The sequence below is a fragment of the Strongylocentrotus purpuratus genome, unplaced genomic scaffold (genome assembly GCF_000002235.5).
Source record: "Strongylocentrotus purpuratus isolate Spur 01 unplaced genomic scaffold, Spur_5.0 spur5_scaffold_18, whole genome shotgun sequence".
Lineage (NCBI taxonomy): Eukaryota > Metazoa > Echinodermata > Echinoidea > Camarodonta > Strongylocentrotidae > Strongylocentrotus > Strongylocentrotus purpuratus.
In genome coordinates, this window is record NW_022145603.1 from 13,793,893 (window position 1) to 13,814,945 (window position 21,053).

At 35.7% G+C, this 21,053-nt stretch overlaps 1 protein-coding gene across 2 annotated transcripts; it reads left to right on the forward strand.

The window, feature by feature from the left end:
* The first annotated feature begins 248 nt into the window (after positions 1-248).
* On the forward strand, positions 249-18,755 carry LOC575368 (probable splicing factor, arginine/serine-rich 3). Of its 2 annotated transcripts, none has more exons than XM_011671095.2 (7): positions 249-607; positions 3,969-3,980; positions 4,431-4,471; positions 14,309-14,392; positions 15,179-15,314; positions 16,171-16,186; positions 16,676-18,755. In XM_011671095.2, exons 1-7 carry the CDS (start codon positions 499-501, stop codon positions 16,878-16,880), a joined length of 603 nt encoding a protein of 200 aa, XP_011669397.2. In that variant the 5' UTR covers positions 249-498; the 3' UTR covers positions 16,881-18,755. The 2 variants fall into 2 exon arrangements, with proteins under 2 accessions (XP_011669397.2, XP_011669398.2); XM_011671096.2 differs by having other exon boundaries at positions 424-607; positions 16,679-18,755.
* The last annotated feature ends 2,298 nt before the right edge of the window (positions 18,756-21,053 follow it).

Below are 21,053 nucleotides of genomic sequence, written 5' to 3' on the forward strand. Positions count from 1 at the left end.
GTTTTATAGCAGAAGCCAAAACAAAAAACCGCATTGCAATCTAGATCTAAATATTTCTCTACTTTTACAATCATTAAATGTAAATCGTTTCTTTTAAAATAATAATAAAATAATATACTTAGTAATTTCTTTATATTTTTAACCACGAATAATCTCATTCGAATAATAAAAAAGGAATATAAAAGAATAGACTGCGATTGTCTATACTTTGGGGGAAATCCCATATGTGGCGTGGCACTTGATGGTTGGTAGCTGCATACAGTTTTGCATGTAATGAACGTACGCACGCAGTATATTGAATTAGAAAGCGCGCGCTTGGCAGAAGTACATAAACAAACGTGCATAAACGTGCAGATGCATGCATCTTTACCACTGCACCGTACTGTTGTAGAACTAGTGCCAGTGCAGTGGATGGATGAACCCGGACTGTGACTGATGTAAATGCGACTTCTTTTCTTAAACTCGTAGTTTCGAAAGTTCCATTCCACTACCAGCATCATGACTGCTCAGCTTTTTATCGGGAGACTGAGCAAGAATACACGACAGAGAGATGTCGAGGACATGTTTGATTATTATGGCAAAATGTCCAGATGCGAGCTGAAATTTGGTAAGGATTGAATGAATAGTAAACTCTAACTTACTCCTGTCATGTACTGAGTGACAGATGAGATGTTGTTGTCTATGTGATGAGTTAACTGCCTGACTGTGAATGTGTGAGATCATGAGTGAGACTTGATTGCAGATTATGGTTAATAAAAAGTAAACAACACTCAACACTACAACAGTAGACCTAAGTTTATTATTAAAACAATAAAAGGAGCAAGACTAGATCCTCTAGGCCTAGATCTAGACCCTCTAGATTTCTATTGTAATATTAACTAATAAGTTTTAAGATGAACATTTTCAGATCTTTGTGTTTCTGTTTTTGAGGGGTCGGGGTATTAATTGCTTGTAAGTTTAATTTACAATTAATAGAAATAGAATACGATTACAAGGCTAAACATTGGCCTAGCCTAGTATTGCCACTATTGGTTTCATTTTAATGCAATGGGACCTTTTAATTTGATTCAATTCTGATGTTATTTAGATCTAGTCTATGCCAATTAATTGAGTTAAATTTGCATTCTCGCGAAATAAGCCAGTAGTGCTCATTCACTTTGGTCGTAGCTTTTCGTTGCTACTCCCCTACTCCTAGGCTTTACAGACAATTGTGTGTCTATGCACTCGATGATCAGTGGCATATTTCAAGAGAAGGCCGTTAAATCACTGTCTAAACACTGCAGACTTCTGTTGTCATTTGCATTGAACTTCAGAATGTACCCTACCAATAGGGTTTATCTTTATGAACGTCCAACACCTAAGGTTCAATAGAGTTAGGATTAGATTTAGGGTTAGTGTCACCTTAGAAACTTTAGTCTTTAGATTTAGCTTAATTGGTGGAGCGTTGATTTGCCTAAGAACGACTAGTCATTTTTTGTGGTGGGGTATTCTAGAGTTCCGTAATTTGTTTATTCATGTTAATTAAAGATAAACTTTAGTACTGGTAATGCGATTGCATTGTGAAAGAAAAGGTTTGGAAAGGATCAGAAACAGTTGATCATGTAGCATGTAAGTATTGGTGTGCACTGCAAGGTTCTGGAGTCACCAAAATCATAATAAATTTGACCGAGTCTTGGTAAAGTAACAAGCACTCACATAGAAAGCTATATATGGGACAACACACATGGTGTCGGGGCTAGTACTACCTTGATTTCCTTGTCTTTCTATGCTCATTACTCAGCCAGTATACATTTTCTTCCAAAATTGTTTGGCACATGTCATTTTTTTGTAATCTTGAACATTCAATGTAAGTTTCGTTTGATTCTGTGGGAATTTTTTTTTTTTTTTACCAGTACTGGAGTTTATCTTTAAATTATAGCATACTGCTCAGTACTCTCACCTCTAATCTGATGAAAGAAAACTTTGATCTTGTCACAAGAATGTCATTCATTTAATCATTTGATATTACTTACTAAATTGTCTCAATTTCAAAGTCAAAGATTTGTATCAGTCAGAAAAAAAGCTCAGGACCTCTTGGTTATTAAAGAGACCATTGCTCTACCACTGAGCCATGTGCCCTCCTCTTTTGCATTTTGCACTGACCCAAATTACATTAATTTTATTGGCCTTTGATTTTTCTTCAAAAGGCTATCAGTATGGACAGTTCAAGTTGTACATGTATGTAGACTTGCCCTTGAAAGGTGGAAGACTGTTGTTGTGTTTCAAGATTGAACTGAAACTAAATCAATGTTAAAGGCATATTGTATCTATTGTACACTTGTAGCATGAGAATGGGGAAGAGTGGCAGAGAAACAATTCACTGCACTTTGATATTTTAGCACTTCTTGAATCAATTAATTGTCTGAAAATAGTTGCTCTCTTCTGCTTTATAATGGTGTTTTTCATATGTTCCTTAGTGTATACAGTTTAGGAAGACATAGGGCAGGTTAAGTAAATTATATGTTTGTATATTATATACCCAAACAAAATGGGGGAAAAATCAAGTTGTTGTACTTGTTGTGAAGGATTTGTAATGTGTAAACTACACACAGTCGCTCACTTCATTTTGATCATTCTTAGTCAGGAATTTATTTTTAGGGCTACATTGCTCACAATCATCACATGGTGTTCTTCAAACTGGAAACAGTCATATTTATCTTTTATTGCTATATCATTAGAATATAACATAACATACCGGTAATGTCTGTCAACAATGTACATGGGTATATTGTCAAGAAATATTTGATATATTTGATAGAAAAACAATCATGTTGAATCTATGAACGTGTTGCCAACTTAAGGATCATAATGCTTTTTTTCCCTTTTTAAAATTCCTTGCCTCAAACGCAATATAGCCATGAAACAAAAATAAAAACAGTGGGTGCAGAAATTTTTGGTATTTCTACTCATGTAACCGGCAGTTTTTTTTAGGCTCGGAATCAAAATGTATTGAGCCAAACCACAACATGTGGAAATGGAATAATTGTGGCAAAAGGGTTGATGAGAGAAGATATTGATAAACAAAGGAGAAAAAAAACGTATGTCCTTGATTATAAATGTAGTTGTACATGTACAGGTAGCTGGTTTATGTGTAAACAATACTCAGTCCCTCACTTCATTGGCTGCTGATACCTGTTTGAGTTTTAACCAAAGAAAATCTACTTTCATATTGGTTATTTGTTATGCTTACTTGCTTATTAATAAAGCTTGACTACTGCACTTTTTAAATTTTGTATTCATTGATAGTTAATATGGGTAAGCAAACCCAAGAAGATCCATATATCAGACAGTACATGAACACATTTTTAATAAATGCTCCTATTCAAGCTGATGAAATTGATAGATAATAATAATAATAATAGCCTAATAGTCCACTCCAAATTTTATTAAACCGAAAAGCAAATTCTTTTTGCCCAATTGATCGTGAGCCCGGCAGCCACTGAGCAGCGCCAGATCGACGTTGCTCTATCCCTTATTGTTGAACGCCAAACAAGGTAGCAACAACTCCCATCTTTTAACATCTTTTGGTATGATGCGGCCGGGTTCGAACCCACGACCTCCCGGTTGTGAGGCGGACGCTCTACTGACTGAGCGAACACACACGTCTATAGATCTATATTCATCCATGTAAAATATCAAATATTGTGATACTTTTTATGTCAGGTACAGTCAAAAGCTGTCTATAGCAACCACCCATGGGTAACCCAAAAAGTGGCCGTTAGTACATGTTTCAATGAGAAACCATTTTCAAGGGAAACATATTGTGATGCTTTTTATGTCTGGTATTTGTATGTGACCATGTGACATAACAAATTGATGTTCATGCTTTATTTTACGTAGTTTTACATCAAAATGTTATATTTGTCAAATGTATTATTTTTAATTCAGTGTTTTTGATTTTCTTTTCCTCTTTTTCTTTGATGTCATAGGTTCTGGCATGGGTAAGTACAATATACGATTTATGTGTACATTGCAGATCAATATCTCATAAAACATCTGATTAAGAAATGTAAAAGGTTAATGGAAGTAAAATGTTCATGTAACTAATGTGCAATGTGGGGGGGGGGGGGAGCTCACTGTCAAGCATTTAAAATATAGAAATATATCCCATATTTTGTGTTTTTCAAATTACATGTACTTTTAAATAAAAAGAACCACTTTTGTTGTGGCAATTTTTGTCTAAACTCTTTTTACGGGAAGAGTTAATGGCAATCTGATTTGTTTTGTTTGGGGAGGGAGGGGGCATTTGTTTCAATTTATTCATATACTTGCTGTCCTTGAAGAAAAAAAAACCTACCTGATTAAAATGTTGAAAATATGAGAAAGATTAAAAAAGGCTGTGTTTTCAGAAGTCGTTGGATATCATTTCCTCTTTGTGTTTTTCTTTACAGCATATGCCTTTGTGGATTATGTCGACAAACGTGATGCAGAGGTACGTCTGAGATTTTTCTTTTTCTTTTTTAAAGATAATATTTTTTGTACAATATTGGGTATTTTGCCAGTTTATCTGCTTTGAGACATTGTTCAAGTTAAATGTCAATATTACAGTTATGATGTTATTAGAGTTGATGAACAGACCGTATAACATTATTTCTGCCCCACCAATTCTCTGGTAATTAGATGCCAGTGGACTCTGGCCTCAGCCCTTCAGATCAACCTCAGTTCCTGAAAACTGTTTAGTGCGACAGTACATTGTATGTGTCGATAAGTGCCTACATGTTTTTATATTTATTGTGTGATCATTTTTTCCTTCCCATATGCCATGTTGTTCCAACTCTGCGTCTCGTTAAGATTCCGTATAATGAAATTCTAATTCTTGGTATTTTGGACATGATATTCATCTTAAAGGGATCGTTTAACAATGTTAAATCTGAGATACACGGTTCTACATGTTACCAGTGTCTGTCATATGGTGTAATATTGAAGCCCTAAAAAAAATCGCGCTTCAAAATGATCAAGAAGTGCCTCAAAAAATGTACAAATCTTTGAGTGACCGGTTTTACCAGACTTGTTTTCCCCAATAGACTGTAGTGTTATGAAAACCGTTCAGCGAACGGTTTTCAAAATTTGTAATTCCAATCATTAATATCTTGATAATCAGACAGGCGATCGGCTTGTAAAAGTTATGGAGTTCCTGACTGACTTAAAGGTTTATAATTATCGTTGCAGCATGAGCTAAATCAAGGATTATTTCTAAAGGATCTCAGACAAAGTTACCGGATCCCTTTAAGTGAAAATGACATCCGTTCGAAATAAATACCCATCTAAATTTTTTTTAAAAAATTTCCCTCAGGTAGTCATGCCGAAAACACTGTGCTAAGCCTCGTTCCCTTTTAAACCCTGACATCAGTTTTTTTTTAAAATCAAACCACAGCAATCCAATATATTTTTACTTGAGTTACATTAGCCAAAGAACAAAATACACACCTTGATAAAGGTACGTACATGTACAAGTATGATCGACAAACATGGAACGTGAAAAACAGCCGTGGTTCAGGAAGATCAATTCATTTGTTGGTATCTTGGCGTGATGCCATTGGGAAGTACAATTAAATCACATGTTTGGTAACCTTGGGGGTTTTCCATTTTTTTAAACACTATTCCATGACATTCTGTTGGAATTTTAGGCAGGTTTGAAAAGAGATCAACTTTTTCAGCAAGTTGATTGTTGCAAAGACCTATTAAGTCCATGCTTGGTATGTTTGGTAACTTTGAGGTTTCCTTTTTTTTAAACACTATTCCTTGACATTCTGTTGGAATTTTAGGCAGGGTTGAAAAGAGATTCACATTTTTAGCAAGTTGATTATTGCAAGGTTCTACTGGTTCCATGGTTGTTATTTGCAGGCAAACCAAGCCTTCAGGATAATTCTTTTCCTGAACCTCACCACAATTAATTTCAAAACATGCACATTTTAAAATGTCCCACACAAATCTTGCCCTGTTGGTAGATGGTATTCGAGTGTACCAATCACTTATTTTCTGTATAAAGTCAATCTCAAAATATGTACCTGGCATTCTAAAGGTTAACATTTAATACAGAGTTTGAAGAAAAGGATAACATACACATTGCGTAATAAAACTTAAATCCGTCTTGGGTTCCACTCGCTCCCTATTGTATGCGAGCATGTTTATGTGCGTCAACTAGATTTTGAATACAGTATAGTAACACCATAGGGGTGTTATACAAAGATCCTAAGTCGAACTTAACTCTAATTTGGAATTAAACATTATGGAGAGCCATTTGTAGCCTTAAAATGAAATGACAATAAATTCAAAGTATTTTAGACTCATCATAAATTCCACATCAAAAACATGAAATCTCCTTGAATATAAAATATGAATGACTTGAATCAACATTTTATGCCTTTTAAAATACCTTGTACAAAATATTTTCAAAGATGCTAAATGGCTTTTCATAATTTTTAAGTCCAACTTAGAGATAAGTTCAACTTAGGATCTTTGCGAAACACCCCCATGTTTTACTGAATGATACACTTAATGCAATCATTAACTATCTCAGATGTTTACAAATATGCATTCCTTTAATTGAGCGGGAGTCTTCAATATTTATTCATTAATAATTGATGATGATAATGTATGAGATATGTAGGGCCCCCAATCCACTTGAAATCAATGCACAATTAAGGTGCACTTGTGATAAAAAAGGAAAAAAAGAAGTTAGACAGTTTCACACGAGGGGGCAAAGTCTAATCTCATATCTCGTATCCGATGCTGCTCATTAGGCCTGTCCTCATCAGCTCGAGATTGCCAAATATCACGTTATTTGAACTATCCCGATCGCAAATCATCCAGTTAATTTTCGTCTTCATGAGCCCGAAGTTGCAATTAGCGGGTAATTTGGTCGAGATAATCATCTCAAGATATCTTGGGCTAGTTTGCAAAATATCCCGCTATTTGGCAAAATATCCTGCTATTTGTCCGGTGCGTTTTCACCAGCCCGAGCCCAACACTAAGCAAACTATCTTGAGCTAATTTCTCGAACTTGAGTTTCAAGGTCAAATCTCGAGCTGATGAAGACGCGATTTGTACCTTCAGAATTATTTCCCAAATCAGAAATAGCGGGCTATTTGGCAATCTCGAGCTGATGATGACAGACCTTTTTTAGACTCCTCTCTTCTGAGTTTGCTTTGAATTCATGAGCAAAAAAAAACCACCTTTCAGTGTAAAGCATCTATAGACAATTAACAACATCACACATAGGGATCGTGTTTTCAATTAATGTTCATGTGCACTGCAGTTAATAGCCGTATGGTAGAAGTGCTCATACTTCTGTATTGATTTATGAGCAACACCTTTCTATCACATTTGAGTGGATCATAAATCATTGTCATCGCCATCTGAGCAATTAAATGTAGTGTATTCGATTAAAAGGAAAGTGAATCCATAGTTAAGTTCATTCGACAGTCTGTTAACACTGAGTTTAGGTTAAAGTTTTAAACTTTGAAGTTATCTTGTAGTTGGGGACCGTGAGGACACACTCGTTATAATGAAACTTTGGGTTAATGCGAAGTTACAAACCATAACTGGCGGGGTGTTTCACAAAGACTAAGATCGACTTTAAGTTTGACTTAACTATGGCAGGCCATTCATGCCACTGTTTTCTCTCACCATTTACTGGCATTGGTCTCTCAAGGGACGTACAATTACAAATCATGGTCACATATGTACAGAACTTACAGTTTTTGATAATTCATTATTGAAGGAAAAGCTATTATCTAAAGATCATAATGGTGAGAGCAACCAGTGGCATGAACGGCCTGCCATATTCAAGTGATTAAGCCCAACTTAAATTTGATCTTAGTCTTTGTGAAACACCACCTAGATCTTTGAGGTTAGTGCCATGATTATGAACAGCGGTGGGGGAGGGGGGAGGGGGAGGGGGATCCTCATTCAAAGTAAAAAGTTATCCTGTGTGGACCCAATCAAATTGAGGTTACCTAAGCTTGTAGTTATAACTTCAGATACTTTTTTTTTCAGTCCCTTGTGGACCCTTGTCATTGTAAGTGGATCGTTGTTTATTACTTCTAGGTTTTGCAAACTGAAATTTAAAACTTTGATGACTCCAAGTGAATATGTTTTCAAAACAAACTAATCTCTTAAAAGGTATGGAATTTTTTTAATAGATTATGATTTGATTGGTAGTAGTCATGTACAGTACATGTACTTCTACATTTAACAATATTCACTTTTTGATCAATTTTATGGGAAATTTATGAGGTGACCCAAAACCTTGAACTTGCTCTTTGATTGATTATCATAGATCATACAGTCAGACCTGCCTTTAATACTGGCCACCTGTCTTTAGTGGTCCACTATTTTGTCTCCCTTGAGAAAGAAATGTGTGTTTTTACTATCTTAGCACCTGACTACATGTAGAAACTAAAAGGCTACCTGTCTACTGTAGCCACTTTTTTTGTTTGGCCTTTATAGACAAGTTAGTATATAAATAATACACAGCAGTGAGGGCATTAGTAAGAATTACCCACACAAGGTACCTTCGGGAAAGTCTAACACGCCCAAGGCGATAGCCGAGGGCGTGTTAGACTTTTTCAAAGGTACCGAGTGTGGGTAATTATACTAATGCCCGAACAAAATGATGTGTATTATTTGTTTTATAAAATTATAACGTGGATCCTTGCTATTTGATCAATCGCCCTTATCTCAAACTCAAAGGCCCGATTTCACAAAGGAGATTTAAATCTAACTCATGGTTTAAATTCTCATTTACATAACCCATGGTTTAAAATAAGCGCAATTGAGGCGTACCTTGCCTTGCGCGCGTCTAATATTAGTTAGACCTCTGACTTGTGTCGCGTTTATTTTGCGCTAATTTTTAGCTACATGTGTAGATGTGGTAATGACCGGTCATTACCACTGGGTAATGACCGGTCATTACGCGTTAGCATTACGCGTTAGGCAAAATAAATGCCTGGTCACGTGTACGCTCTCAACCAATCATTTGATTAGGATCTACGCCATCATCTTACATGTAGCTTTCCTGTTATTGCTGTATATCTCTTTTGGAGCAACAGTTTTATCCACTTCAGTACAGTTCTCTACTTCCTCGTACACATAGTTTTCTCTACAGTAGCTTCCATGATCTTGTATTAAATAATAAAATTAAAAGAATCTATTTTCAGTTTCACAGGCTGATTGTGAGATAATGAACAGCTTCCTCCATTTTCCTTGTTTTGTGCCAAAAAAATCGGCTGTCTCTTTCACTTTTGATAGAATTCTCCCAGATAGCAGACAACAAACATGTTTTGAAGTACAGCAAAAACCGTAACCGCCTCTTGCATTTCTTTTGTTAGATTCCCTTTTGAAATTGTAACCAATTTCATGGAGCACTTGGCTCAGCCTTTAAGCAAATCAATCTTGAAAAAGTAGTTTCATGTTTACTTGAATACAAAACTTTTTTTTAGAAATACCATATTTCGATGGGGGCGGGGGGGGGGGGGGGGGGGGGGGGGTTGAGGGGAAAAGGGTGTTATTGTTTAATTCTATATATGTCCTTGCTAGTGCTTTCCAAATAAGAACGAACAATGTTTTTTCTGGATAATTATACTGATGCTGAGTACAGACTGCACACATGTTCACACATTCACAGTGCATTGTCATGTCTTTATCACATCATTATCACAAGCCGTAAAATTTGCAGCCCTATACAACTTTTTTTTAATGCTTTTAAACTGAAAAAACAAACTTGTGATAGTAATAGCTTATAAAGCACATTTACACAGTACCAAAGCTACATCTACATGTACATGTAGAATTTGACACTGTATTATTGATATCTTGATTTCTTTCTTCTACATACATACAATGTATCTTATCCACAGTACACATATGTGCAAGTGTATACTAGGGCCAGTTTTTCAATTCAATACTAAGTTATCTCAAAGTTGCGAGTATTTTAGCCAGTTTTTAGCTTAGATAAAATACTCACTATCAGCCAACTGCGATATTCAGTTTAAGCTTTTGCGGGCTGAGTATTTTGCCGAAAGCTTGAGACAGCTTCCAAACTGATTTATGCCAACTGTTCGAAGACCTTGATTGGCAGGCATGTATTTTCATGTTTAGTCAAACCTGTCTATTGAGACCGCTCAAGGGAAACACAAAAAGTGGTCTTTGTAGACAGGTAGTCACTTAAGCAGACCGTAGTTGATTATAAGCTACCCGGTATGCACAATTATATCAGCATCACATTGGCTGTCGGTAAAGTATCTTGCCTTAAATTTGGCTTTATTTAAATGAAAATGATTCGTAGATCTGATCTGAAAATGAATTGAGCCATTTTATGAAGCTAAGCTGAAAGCTAAATGCAAAGTTAAATACTAACATCGATGAAGTATTGATAAGATTATGCGCCCCAGGGAACTCTAATCTTGAGTCCCCTGGCTACATTATGGAGCATTCATGCTATAGAGTACTCAAATACTTCAATACATGAAGTAGGTACTTGTACACGTGTCAGTACTGTACATGAACAGATATTGAAGACTCTATTTCCTTGTGTTTTGGAGCGACCCAAGATAGTGTATGAACCATGGCATTTATACAAAGTTCCAAACAATGGTCTGTATTAAATATTGGTTCCATGAAATCAGCTGTTCAGAGCCAAGAGGGTGCTAAATCTTTGTTAAAGTATATCCGAGTTAGGGCCCTTCTGGCCCCAAACAGACATTTATGATTGCTCAAACAGAAAAACCACAACAAAGGATGTTTGGGAAATATTTTTCTCATTGTCTGCAAGTTGTTTTGCAGAAAGACATTTGCTATAAATAGCCTCATAGTAGTATATGTATCATGTACGGTTAATGGATTCATGTGTTAAAGGTATAGACCAGTTTTGGAAAGGCCCCCCTCTCAAAAAAATAAATGGAAGCTTTTATTAACAATCATGTGAAATAATATGTTTTGACTAATACGTAATGATACAAATTTTGCAGAGAAACCGCCTACTAATTGATATATTTGGTAAAATATTATATCTATTTGGACCTGATAGATATAACGCATGTGTCACATAGTCCCATATACATCTTTCTGTGTACAGTGCTTGTAACTTTACGAAGACTGAGCCAAATTTCTTAGCATTTTGATGATTCCATTTTTCTATGCAGAATCCTACTGCAGCGTAATAACATTATCATGGTAGCCCTAGAACGGATACTATAGCGCATTGAAAACGGACAGGCGGTTTAGTTGGTAATCGGTTAAAGGATATTAGCCTGGCCCAGTACCTAGTGCTTTTTATTTCATCTTTTTTAACTTGACATGACACGCCTCCACTTGAACAGAAATTGCTCTCAGATAATCTATTTGTGAAATACTGGTAGGTGACATATATATTGATTATTATCTTTCACAATAACAATGTTTGACAATGCATTAAAATAATAAACAGTACACAGTATATAATTACGCATCAGATTAGCACGAACAAGAATATAATCGTACATTAAAGCCCCACTGCACTACTTCTAGCTACTAACTTGCGCCCTCTACAGGGCAAACTATCCCTTATTGGTGCCTATTGGTCCCCCATGATCCTCTTTTTCTTATGTTAATTGAGAGCTGATTTGATGAGATAACCCACCTGTCAGTGACCGTGCAGGTAGGTCTAATCCCACCTGGCCAAACTAGTACAGATGGGCTTTAAGTTTAAGAGTTAAAGATACTGAAGGGCTTTTTAAGCACGTTTAGCTTGATATGCTTGCAGCCAAGAGACATTGAGTTTTTAACAAACTAGTAAAAGGTATTATAAGAGTTTTATTAAAAGACTTTCCAGTTTTCCGTCTCAAACATGTTTGTGTGAATATCACTGTGGCCCCCATGTGCAGCTAAGTTTTTACGACATGATCTCTTTCTGCACTAACAGGCAACTTTTCTTGGTAGGGTCAGAGTAGTGAATTATATCCCAAAAAAATTGATTTGTTGAAATATTATTGTTGCCAATTTGAAGATTGTTGTTCAAAATTTAACCCGAAAAATATATCCTGTCTGGAAAGGGTTTAAAAAAAGTTTGGAACCGAGGCCTTTTTCACAAAGCCCTTTGTCAATGACAAATTATGAATATCAGTGACAAATCTGCTGATAAGCAATCAGAAGCAAGGATTTAAGTAGCTATATATTAAACAAAAACTGTCATTTGGCACTGAATAAAAGTTTTGTGAAATGGGTTTCTACATGTGACATCATTTTGAAAGAAACTGTCTCGAATTGGTAAATGTTGATTGCAAGTGTCCTTACAGTAGTAAATATGAATCGATGTATAGTGTGAGGTTTTGGACTGATAAAAATGGAAAGAAGACGACCCAATCATGCTGAAGATGTAACATGATTTGTTGCAAAATCGCATGGAAGGCCTTTTTATTACTTTGTTAATGGCTCAACAATTTGACATTTCAATTAGAATTGTACAATTGATTTATACCTGTGTGGTGATAACTGTTTGGATCATTTCTTAATTTCATTTTTTTTTTTTTTCATTTATTCATTTATTCATATTTTTGAAATGCATTTATTTATTTATTCATATTTTTTTACATTTATTTATTCATTTATTAATTTTTTGAATTACAGGTTGAAAGAGTCGATTTACCAAGAATTACCCAAATATTTAGAAAGCTGTATTAACATTAACATGAGAAATATTATGAAAAATGCAATACCTGAGAAACATGGTATACAAATATATAATGATCAATGCAAACTAATTACCTTCAATAAATTCAAATAATTGTTGTCTCAATTTCTATTTTTCATCTCCGGCTGGCCTTAGCTTTCTGAACCTCTTCTTCTCCTCCTCTTTGGGAAGCGGAATGAATGAAACTCTACCCCAAGTTCTACCAAAAGTTTGACGATTTAGAAAAGAATTGGGTCATCCCATCCATGACTTGAGCCACAAGGGGTCAAGGTTGAACTACCGGGCAGGCAGGCAGGGCAGTTTGTCGGCTTGACCGTTGACCGTTTGCTCGGCTCTGAATTCCAAAATGACGATTCTGAGCAGAGTATGTGTGATTTACGTTTAAAAAGAAAAGAAAGAAGGTGTCGTTGTCGTGTCTGTTTCATGTATGGTACCGGTATGTCATGAAGGGGGTGCAATTAACCCCCTTTTTTGTTTGCTCTTCCAGGGAATAATTGATTAACCCTGAATGTAAGATGTAAAAATAATGATTTTTTTTTTTGTACATGCACAAAACAGGAGCCAAAATACATTATGCTTACCGTTAACTTCAGAATATGTTTTTGGAAATACATTTGGTATTAAATCAAGATTAAATCTTGAATCTTAAGTTTTTTTTTCAGTATCTAATATTATTACTCTATAAGTGACATTTATAAAATTCTACTCAGCTATATACATGTATACAGGAACCTAAAAGACATTGTGATAAGGGGGGAAAATTCCCTTTATTTTTCCCTCATTTTTTTTATTTTGATAGACTACCTGGATTTTTTTTTAAAAATAAAGAATTTAAAAAATGTTAGAACAAATGTGGCTCTCTATTTTTATACATTTTTTGTTTACAGCAGTTGCAAAATCATACTGTTGTGGGGTTTATAATTGTAGTTTAAAGTTTTCAATGCAAAGTATACTTCCATATGCATATGTGGATACATAAACCCCAAAGTCTAACATTTGAAATAGCAGGATAGTTATTTTTGTTTACAACCACCCTCCCCCTCCCTTTGTTATTGTTCTGCCATTCATTCAAACCTGTCTATCATCTTGATAGTACTATCTTTCTAGTCTTCATTCTTTTTCTCTCTGCTCGTATATTCTCTCCACCCCCCCCCCCACCCCGGATTGCTGTGCTGCATGAATGCTGGAAAATCATGTGACTCCCTTTCCCTATCTCTGTCTTTGTCTCTGTCTCTCCCCATCTCCGGCTCTCCCTCTCTTTTCCCCCTATCTCCCTCTCTTCTCCCCTATCTCCCTCCTCTCTTTCTCTCCTCCTCTCTTTCTCTCTTTCTCTCACACTCTTGAGCTCCCATTCTCTCTCTTTCTCTCTCTCCCCCTCTCTCTCCCTTTCTCTCCCTTTCTCTCTCTCTCTCTCTCTCTCTCCCCTCCCCCCCCCACAATACACACACATTACACCTCTCTCCCGTAGTTCAGCCATGCTTCATATTAAACTACCGACTGCCACCCCTCTGCCTCTCCCCCCCCCCCAATATATATATACTTAAACTAAATTCTTTAATGTATTATGACAATTGTTTTTCTCTTTCACGTTGTTTGTAGGATGCGATCAAGCATGAGAACGGCAAGGAACTCAATGGCCAGAGCATCGTGGTAGAGTGGGCCCGAGGACCAAAGAGGGGTTTCGTGAGTATTTCTTCTCATAATTAAAATTGTATTGACTATAATCCAAACAAAGAGGATCATTCTCAATTTTTTTTTTAAATCAAGGGATAAGTTGAGTTGAGTTGAGTTGAGTTTGAAGTTTTTTATTATTCAAACAAAAATTACATCAATATAACCAAAGAGATACTACGTGTTTAACATTGAAAGGATAAATGGGACCAGAAAATAGCATTTCTATAACAAAAGTCTAAATTATAATGCAACAAAGAGAATTGAGTGCAAATATTTAAATTACAATAAATAAGAATGGCAAAAATTAACATGTCATTTTGAATCTACGTACTCCGCACAAGATGATGTCACCAATTCAATGGCTAGGTTTTAGGTCCACAAGCACCAATTTTCAAAGCTTTAGACACTGACAGACACTTAAATAGCATTATAATAGATATTATTGTAAACTACGGCTCATAAATTTTCCATTGATATAATTATAATTGTTCTATTTTTAGCTTTCACTTCAGACAATCTTTAAGGACAAAAAGGCCTTGTGGGGATATAAAATCACACCATTTGTACATTCGCATATATACAGCCAAATCGGTCTATAGCAACCACCCAAGGGAAACACAAAAAGTGGTCTTTCTAGACAGGTTCCTTTAGTACATAACATGTTTCAATGAGAAACCATTTTCACGGGAAACAAAAATATGGTCTTTGTAGACAGGTTGTCACTAAAGCAGGTTTGACTGTATCTCTCTCTAGTCAAGTGTTTTAACCGCTCTCTTTCCTCTCCCATTCTCTCAGGAGGACGATGAGTGCTATCGATGCGGGCGCAGGGGCCATTTTGCTCGTGATTGCCGAGATGGAGGAGGAGACTACGGGGGTGGCAGGAGACGAGGCGGTGGTGGTGGATTCGGAAGAGGCGGAGGAGGTGGAAGATGTGAGTGTACTAGCCCACTTGCCCCCCTGGTAGCCCGAGGGATTATCAAAACATAACAATGCACCAGGGACTGTATAAACAATATAAACAAATAACCAGTTTTTAAATGTTTTTTAGGCCCCCAGGAAAGAAACATTCATAAATCTTTGCTATTGTTATTGTTATTTGTTATTATGTTTGACATTGAAGTTAACATTTTAATCGTATCTCAAGGACGAGGTCAAAGGTCACAGGGCTCATTATATATGCAAAAACAGCTCGTGATCGCGTTATCTCAAGAACCGATTGATGGAATCCTGCCAAACTTAGGTCATGTATGTATCTTGCAGAGCCGATGAATTGATTAGATTTTGGGGTCACGAGGTCCAAGGTCACAGTGCTCATTATGTATGCAAAAATAGCTTGTGATCGCGTTATCTCAAGAACCGATTGATGGATTCCTGCCAAACTTAGGTCATGTATGTATCTTGCAGAGCCAATTAATTGATTAGATTTTGGGGTCATGAGGTTTGAAAAATGACGTACAATATTGGGCAGCAACATGATTGGGACTCTTTTTCAAGCTAATATTCCTAAAGTAAACTACACAGGTACACTAGAAAGGGCAAATATCCTTGTCATTGAAAAGTTATCTAAAATATAGAAATATATATACATTTGATATAGATTTGACCATTAGTTCACCCGTATTATATAAAGTGCTAATTGTCACTTTCTCCATTTCATACAAATTCTTTTTTGTGCTGATTCATCACAGCTATTTAACAAACATATTCATCAGCTTTCAGTTGCATTATTTTAGATCCTGAGATTAAATGTTTCTCTCATTTTTCCTCCCTTTGCTTTTGATTTGCAGCTTTCGGATACTCGAGGTGAGTCTCAATCATTATTCATGTAATATTTCTTTCGTAATTAAAGATAAAGTTGAGTTCTGGTCATGCGATTGCATTGTGAAAGGAACGGTGTGGAATCGATCAGAAAAAGTTGATCAGGTAGGATATAAGTATTCATCAAATATAAGGAGTCATCAAAATGATAAGAAATTTGGCCCAGTCTTCGTAAAGTAACAAGCACTGTACACAGAAAGATGTGTATGGGACTACACAAACATGTGGCATAAAAATCGGGCCTAGTTTGGCCAGGGGAATTAGACCTCCCTTCAAGGTCACTGACAGGTGGTTATATCATCAAATCAGCTCTCAATTTAACATAAGAAAAAGAGGATCATGGGGAACCAACAGGCACCGATTAGGCATTATTTGCTATATAGAGGGCGCAAGTAGCTATAAGTAGTGCAGTGGGCTTTAAGTGATGTTTTCAATGTGTTTCTGTCATCCCTTTCTCTTCTTCCGTGGTTGCAGTAGACGTCGTAGCCGTAGCCGAAGTCGAGACCGCGACAGGAGTCGCAGCCGTAGCCCTGACCGTCGAAGACGCTCTCCGTCGCGCTCCCGGAGCAGAAGTCCAAGAAAATACAGCCGATCCCCATTGTCCCCAAGGTCCCCCAGACGATCAAACGGTCAAGATCGTACCCATTCCAGGACCCCGGATAGAGGCAGATCACCATAGTAACGATCACAAGTAGTGGCAGATCTAGCTAAGAAAGTGTATTTTCATCTGCCTTTCGTTGTTTGAGGAATTTCTCCTTCTCATTTTTTGGCCATATGAGGCATTTTGTATCCTCATGTAAAATTGAAACCTTTTCCTTCTATGTTATCAATGCATTGTGTAACCAGTTTTATATTACTGATTGATGATTTGTAGAAGCAATACTAATGTTTTTTCTAGATCTCCCACAACTTCTTTATTTCGTAGGTCGACAATTTAGCACCTTAAACTAGGTTATTGTTCTGAAATTAGACTTTCAGAGAACATTTGTTATGAACAGTACTGTGCGTTTTTTTATTTTTATGATTGAATGGGACCCAAGTTGAAAGTTCATCAATGCTTTAATTACCATCTGCTGTTAGATTTGTCATTACTTCAAGCAATTTTGAATAAAAATATAATGGTTTGTGACTTTATGATATTGTCTAGTATATGGAAAACATTGTATTATGAATAATTGAAGTTAAATCTTTGAAAATGTGAATTTATTGTAACAAATTTTGTATGAGCTAAAAGATAAGAGAATTTAGTTGCCTGATTGAGTTTGCCAAATAAATAAGAGTCAATCGTATCACATATATTAAAGAGACAAATTATATTTTACCAAGAAAAAGAAGATTATAATTATAAAATCCTTTTAAGCTCTTCAGTTTCGGTACCAAGTGCACAGTTTGCAAAACATTTTTTCATCTGTGATATTACGGTATTTCTAGTAATCAGTGAGAACTGTACTTAGGTTTTGCAAGTTTTTTTTCCCAGATGATCCTACATATTCAAATTCTTGTGGTGGGTATCTTTAGGATGAATTAGCTAGAATTGACAAGTATTGTTTCAAAGACAACGAAAGGGTACATGGTATTGATGCTGCCAAAAGTTAAGCTTTAGTGTTACTTACAATTTTTCTTGTTCCTAATTTCCATCTCATTTTATACTTGGCAGCTTACCCAAATATGCTGCAAAAACAATTTAAGAATTGTCCTCTTTTTGTGTGTGTCTTTGCTGATATTTGAACCGAACTTGGATTTTCACAAGCTACTATGGCCCTACATATTCAGATTAATGTGGTGTGTAAATAACTTTGCACTGTGGTCCCACATGTTTAAATTTTTGTCTTGTTCATGAAACAAAGTATTTCCATTAGGTATTCACAAATGTATGTGTCAGAATTTAAATTGTTTGCATTCAAAGTGGGGATATAGAGGATAAAAGCGAACCATTCTTGTGTGAATTGTTGTAAATAGATTTGATAAATGTACTCAGATTTGTTGAAGTACCTGTAAGTGTATTTTGCCAAATGAGAGGATTTGTAAATATTCCAAAAGTTTTCATTTTTTTTTGTATGCGACGAAAGAGTCGCAAATAGTATAAGGTCTGTTCATACTTGTGGGTTAATCGGTTTGAAAAAATGCTGCAGCAACTTAAAAACTCATGTCGTTTAAAAGAATAGTTTTAACCTAATGTTATGAGTTTAAAACATAGCTTTCTTCAACAGTATATTTATCCATACAATAGCAGATATAGAGGAATGAAGTGTAGTATACTTAATTTTCCAAGGCAGTTTTGGAGGAAGGGGTTTTGAAACTGACTTTGTATGAATGGACATACACTGTGGTGATAATGACAATAACTTTCTGTTGTTAAAAAAAAACTTTTGTAGAGATGCTATATGAGGTAGGCCTCTTGTTTGTCAAGAAAAAAATTTCATGTTGCGTTTAGATAAATTAGATTTTAGAGTAGTAATATTAATTTTGTTTTTTTGCGTTACTTGCAAGGGAATAAAGTGTTTCTATTTTTACATTGCATGAACATTAAACATTTATTTTCTTTCAATTTAAATGATTTAACATTGTCAGTTTGATGATGGCCATTTGTAATCCTGATGAGAAATAATAACGTGCTTCTATACATATATTAGTAACCACCCTTCTGCTTACATTAAGTTAAAGATAAAGTTGAGTTCTGGTCATGAGATTGCATTGTGAAAGAAACGGTGTGGAATCGATCATAAAAGTTTGAACATCTTTATAAGTATTGTTGTGTATTGCAAAGTTCTGGAATCATCAAAATGATAAGAAATTTGGCCAAGTCTTGGTAAAGTTACAAGCACTGTACACAAAAGGATGTATATGGCACTACACAAAGACGTGGCGTAAACATCTGTAGCGATCTTTATGATGTTACGTACCATATTTAGAATATGAAAGCAATTGAAGAGCCATGCTTTTCGGGGAACATGTTTTATCTGATCTTCTTCCACCCTTGCATAATAACAATAATAACGCTCATTAATTATTTTTCACCTCTTCCCAGAACTCAACCTTATCTTTAAAACCATTTTAAGATTTTGTTAAAGGGAAAGAAAGCAAATACACAAAATGCAGTGCCATGCTTTTATTTTAACCCGGGTTTGGTTTTCATATCTCAAATGCTAGTGTGTCACAATATGGATAACTGACTTTTGCTTCTATACCATTTGCACTTTGCACGATTGCGTTGCTTTTTCTTTATTGGCTAAAAAAAAATTAATCATGTTTTCATAAAAAAAAATCTGCAAATCTCATTTTGTTCCTAGCTTCAATTGGGACAGTTATGTACTGTATAAAGAAAGGGGGGATTATTCAAAGCATTTGAAGATGGATTGAAAATTGGAGTAAAAATTATTGGAAAATGATCTCTACAAATCATACAGTTGGTTTACGAAAGATAAGCATACATGAATATGTACTTAGTTCAATCTTGATTTCAATACATTTTAAATACATGTAATAATTTTACCCTGGTTTGTTGTTATAGAACTGAGTAGTCAATAAATTGATCGTTTTTATATTTTTATCTTACTCTACTTGGCTGATTTAGAAAAAAAAGAGTTAATTTTAAAAAAAAATGGCTTCTTAACTTGGAAATTGTAAGCTTGGTTGGAATTTGGTTTAATGCTTTTATTTGACCGGTGTTTTGTTACGAAGATACATAAGGACACTAGAAAAAATAAAAAATGGAGTTTTCTACAGTTGAGTCAGAATACATTTTGGTCCATTACCTGACAAATAAAACTAATCTTAAGGGTCCGCACAAGGATGCTAATGTGCACAATAAGATATATGAACGATGTCTCTTTCATGAACTTTTTTCCTAGCTTTACAGCAGCATAATTTGAATATCTCAATACACACAATTGACACTTACATTCAATGAATGAGGTTACAATGATGGTATATCTGTATGTAACAAGTTTAATACATTTTGTAGAACTTCGAAGCACGATCTGATATTTCACGATGTAATGCTATATGAAAATAATAATTGATATGTATCATACAGTTCTATTTTTGATTACTCTCATTGGCAGCCCTATTGTGCTGCAGTGTTTGTTCCTTCTGTGGAAGTAAAATGGTATTATATCTCTTTTGACAGATAATTACAGTGCTGTTTTTTGAGGAAGCATTATTTTGAGTTTTTGAGTGTTTCCCTAATGAAAGATGGACGGTTGTTATAGGATCTGGTGACTGAGTTGATAGGGACTTTTAGATTTGCACGACGAGACCGTGGCCTGCTATGTGTGACATCCTTTTAACGTGATGTCCTTTTAAGGCACTGTCGGGCACTGTGCCTTAAAAGGACGTCACATTGCCTTAAAATGATGTCACACGTGGCAGTCCACATTCTCGTCGTGCGAATCTAAAAGTCCCTAATGTCGGAGGGATAGAGTGAAAGAGAAAGAGGAAGAGTAGAAGTGTCATGGCATACTGGTGTATTCACTCTATTCAAGGATTGGGGTATTGAATCCCAGCCCGGCACTAACATTCTTTGGCAAGACATCAATCCTCATTTTCCATCCTCCACCCAGATGTAAATTGGTACGGGCAATGCTTTGGGTAATGGTAATAACAGGGCCCACAGGAAGGGCACTATAAATACTCTATTATTTAAGACTCGATTAATTTATTTTAGAGAGAGATATAAGAGTGAAAGACAGACAGAGAACCGAAGAGAGAATGTATATACCTAGAATTGGGGTTTGGGCGATCATCAACGAAAGCATACTTTTTGTCCACCCAATATGAGGGAGAGAGGTATAGAATGCGGTGGACGGTGATAAACAGTGAATGGTAGAATGTTGAGTTTTTAACATAGATA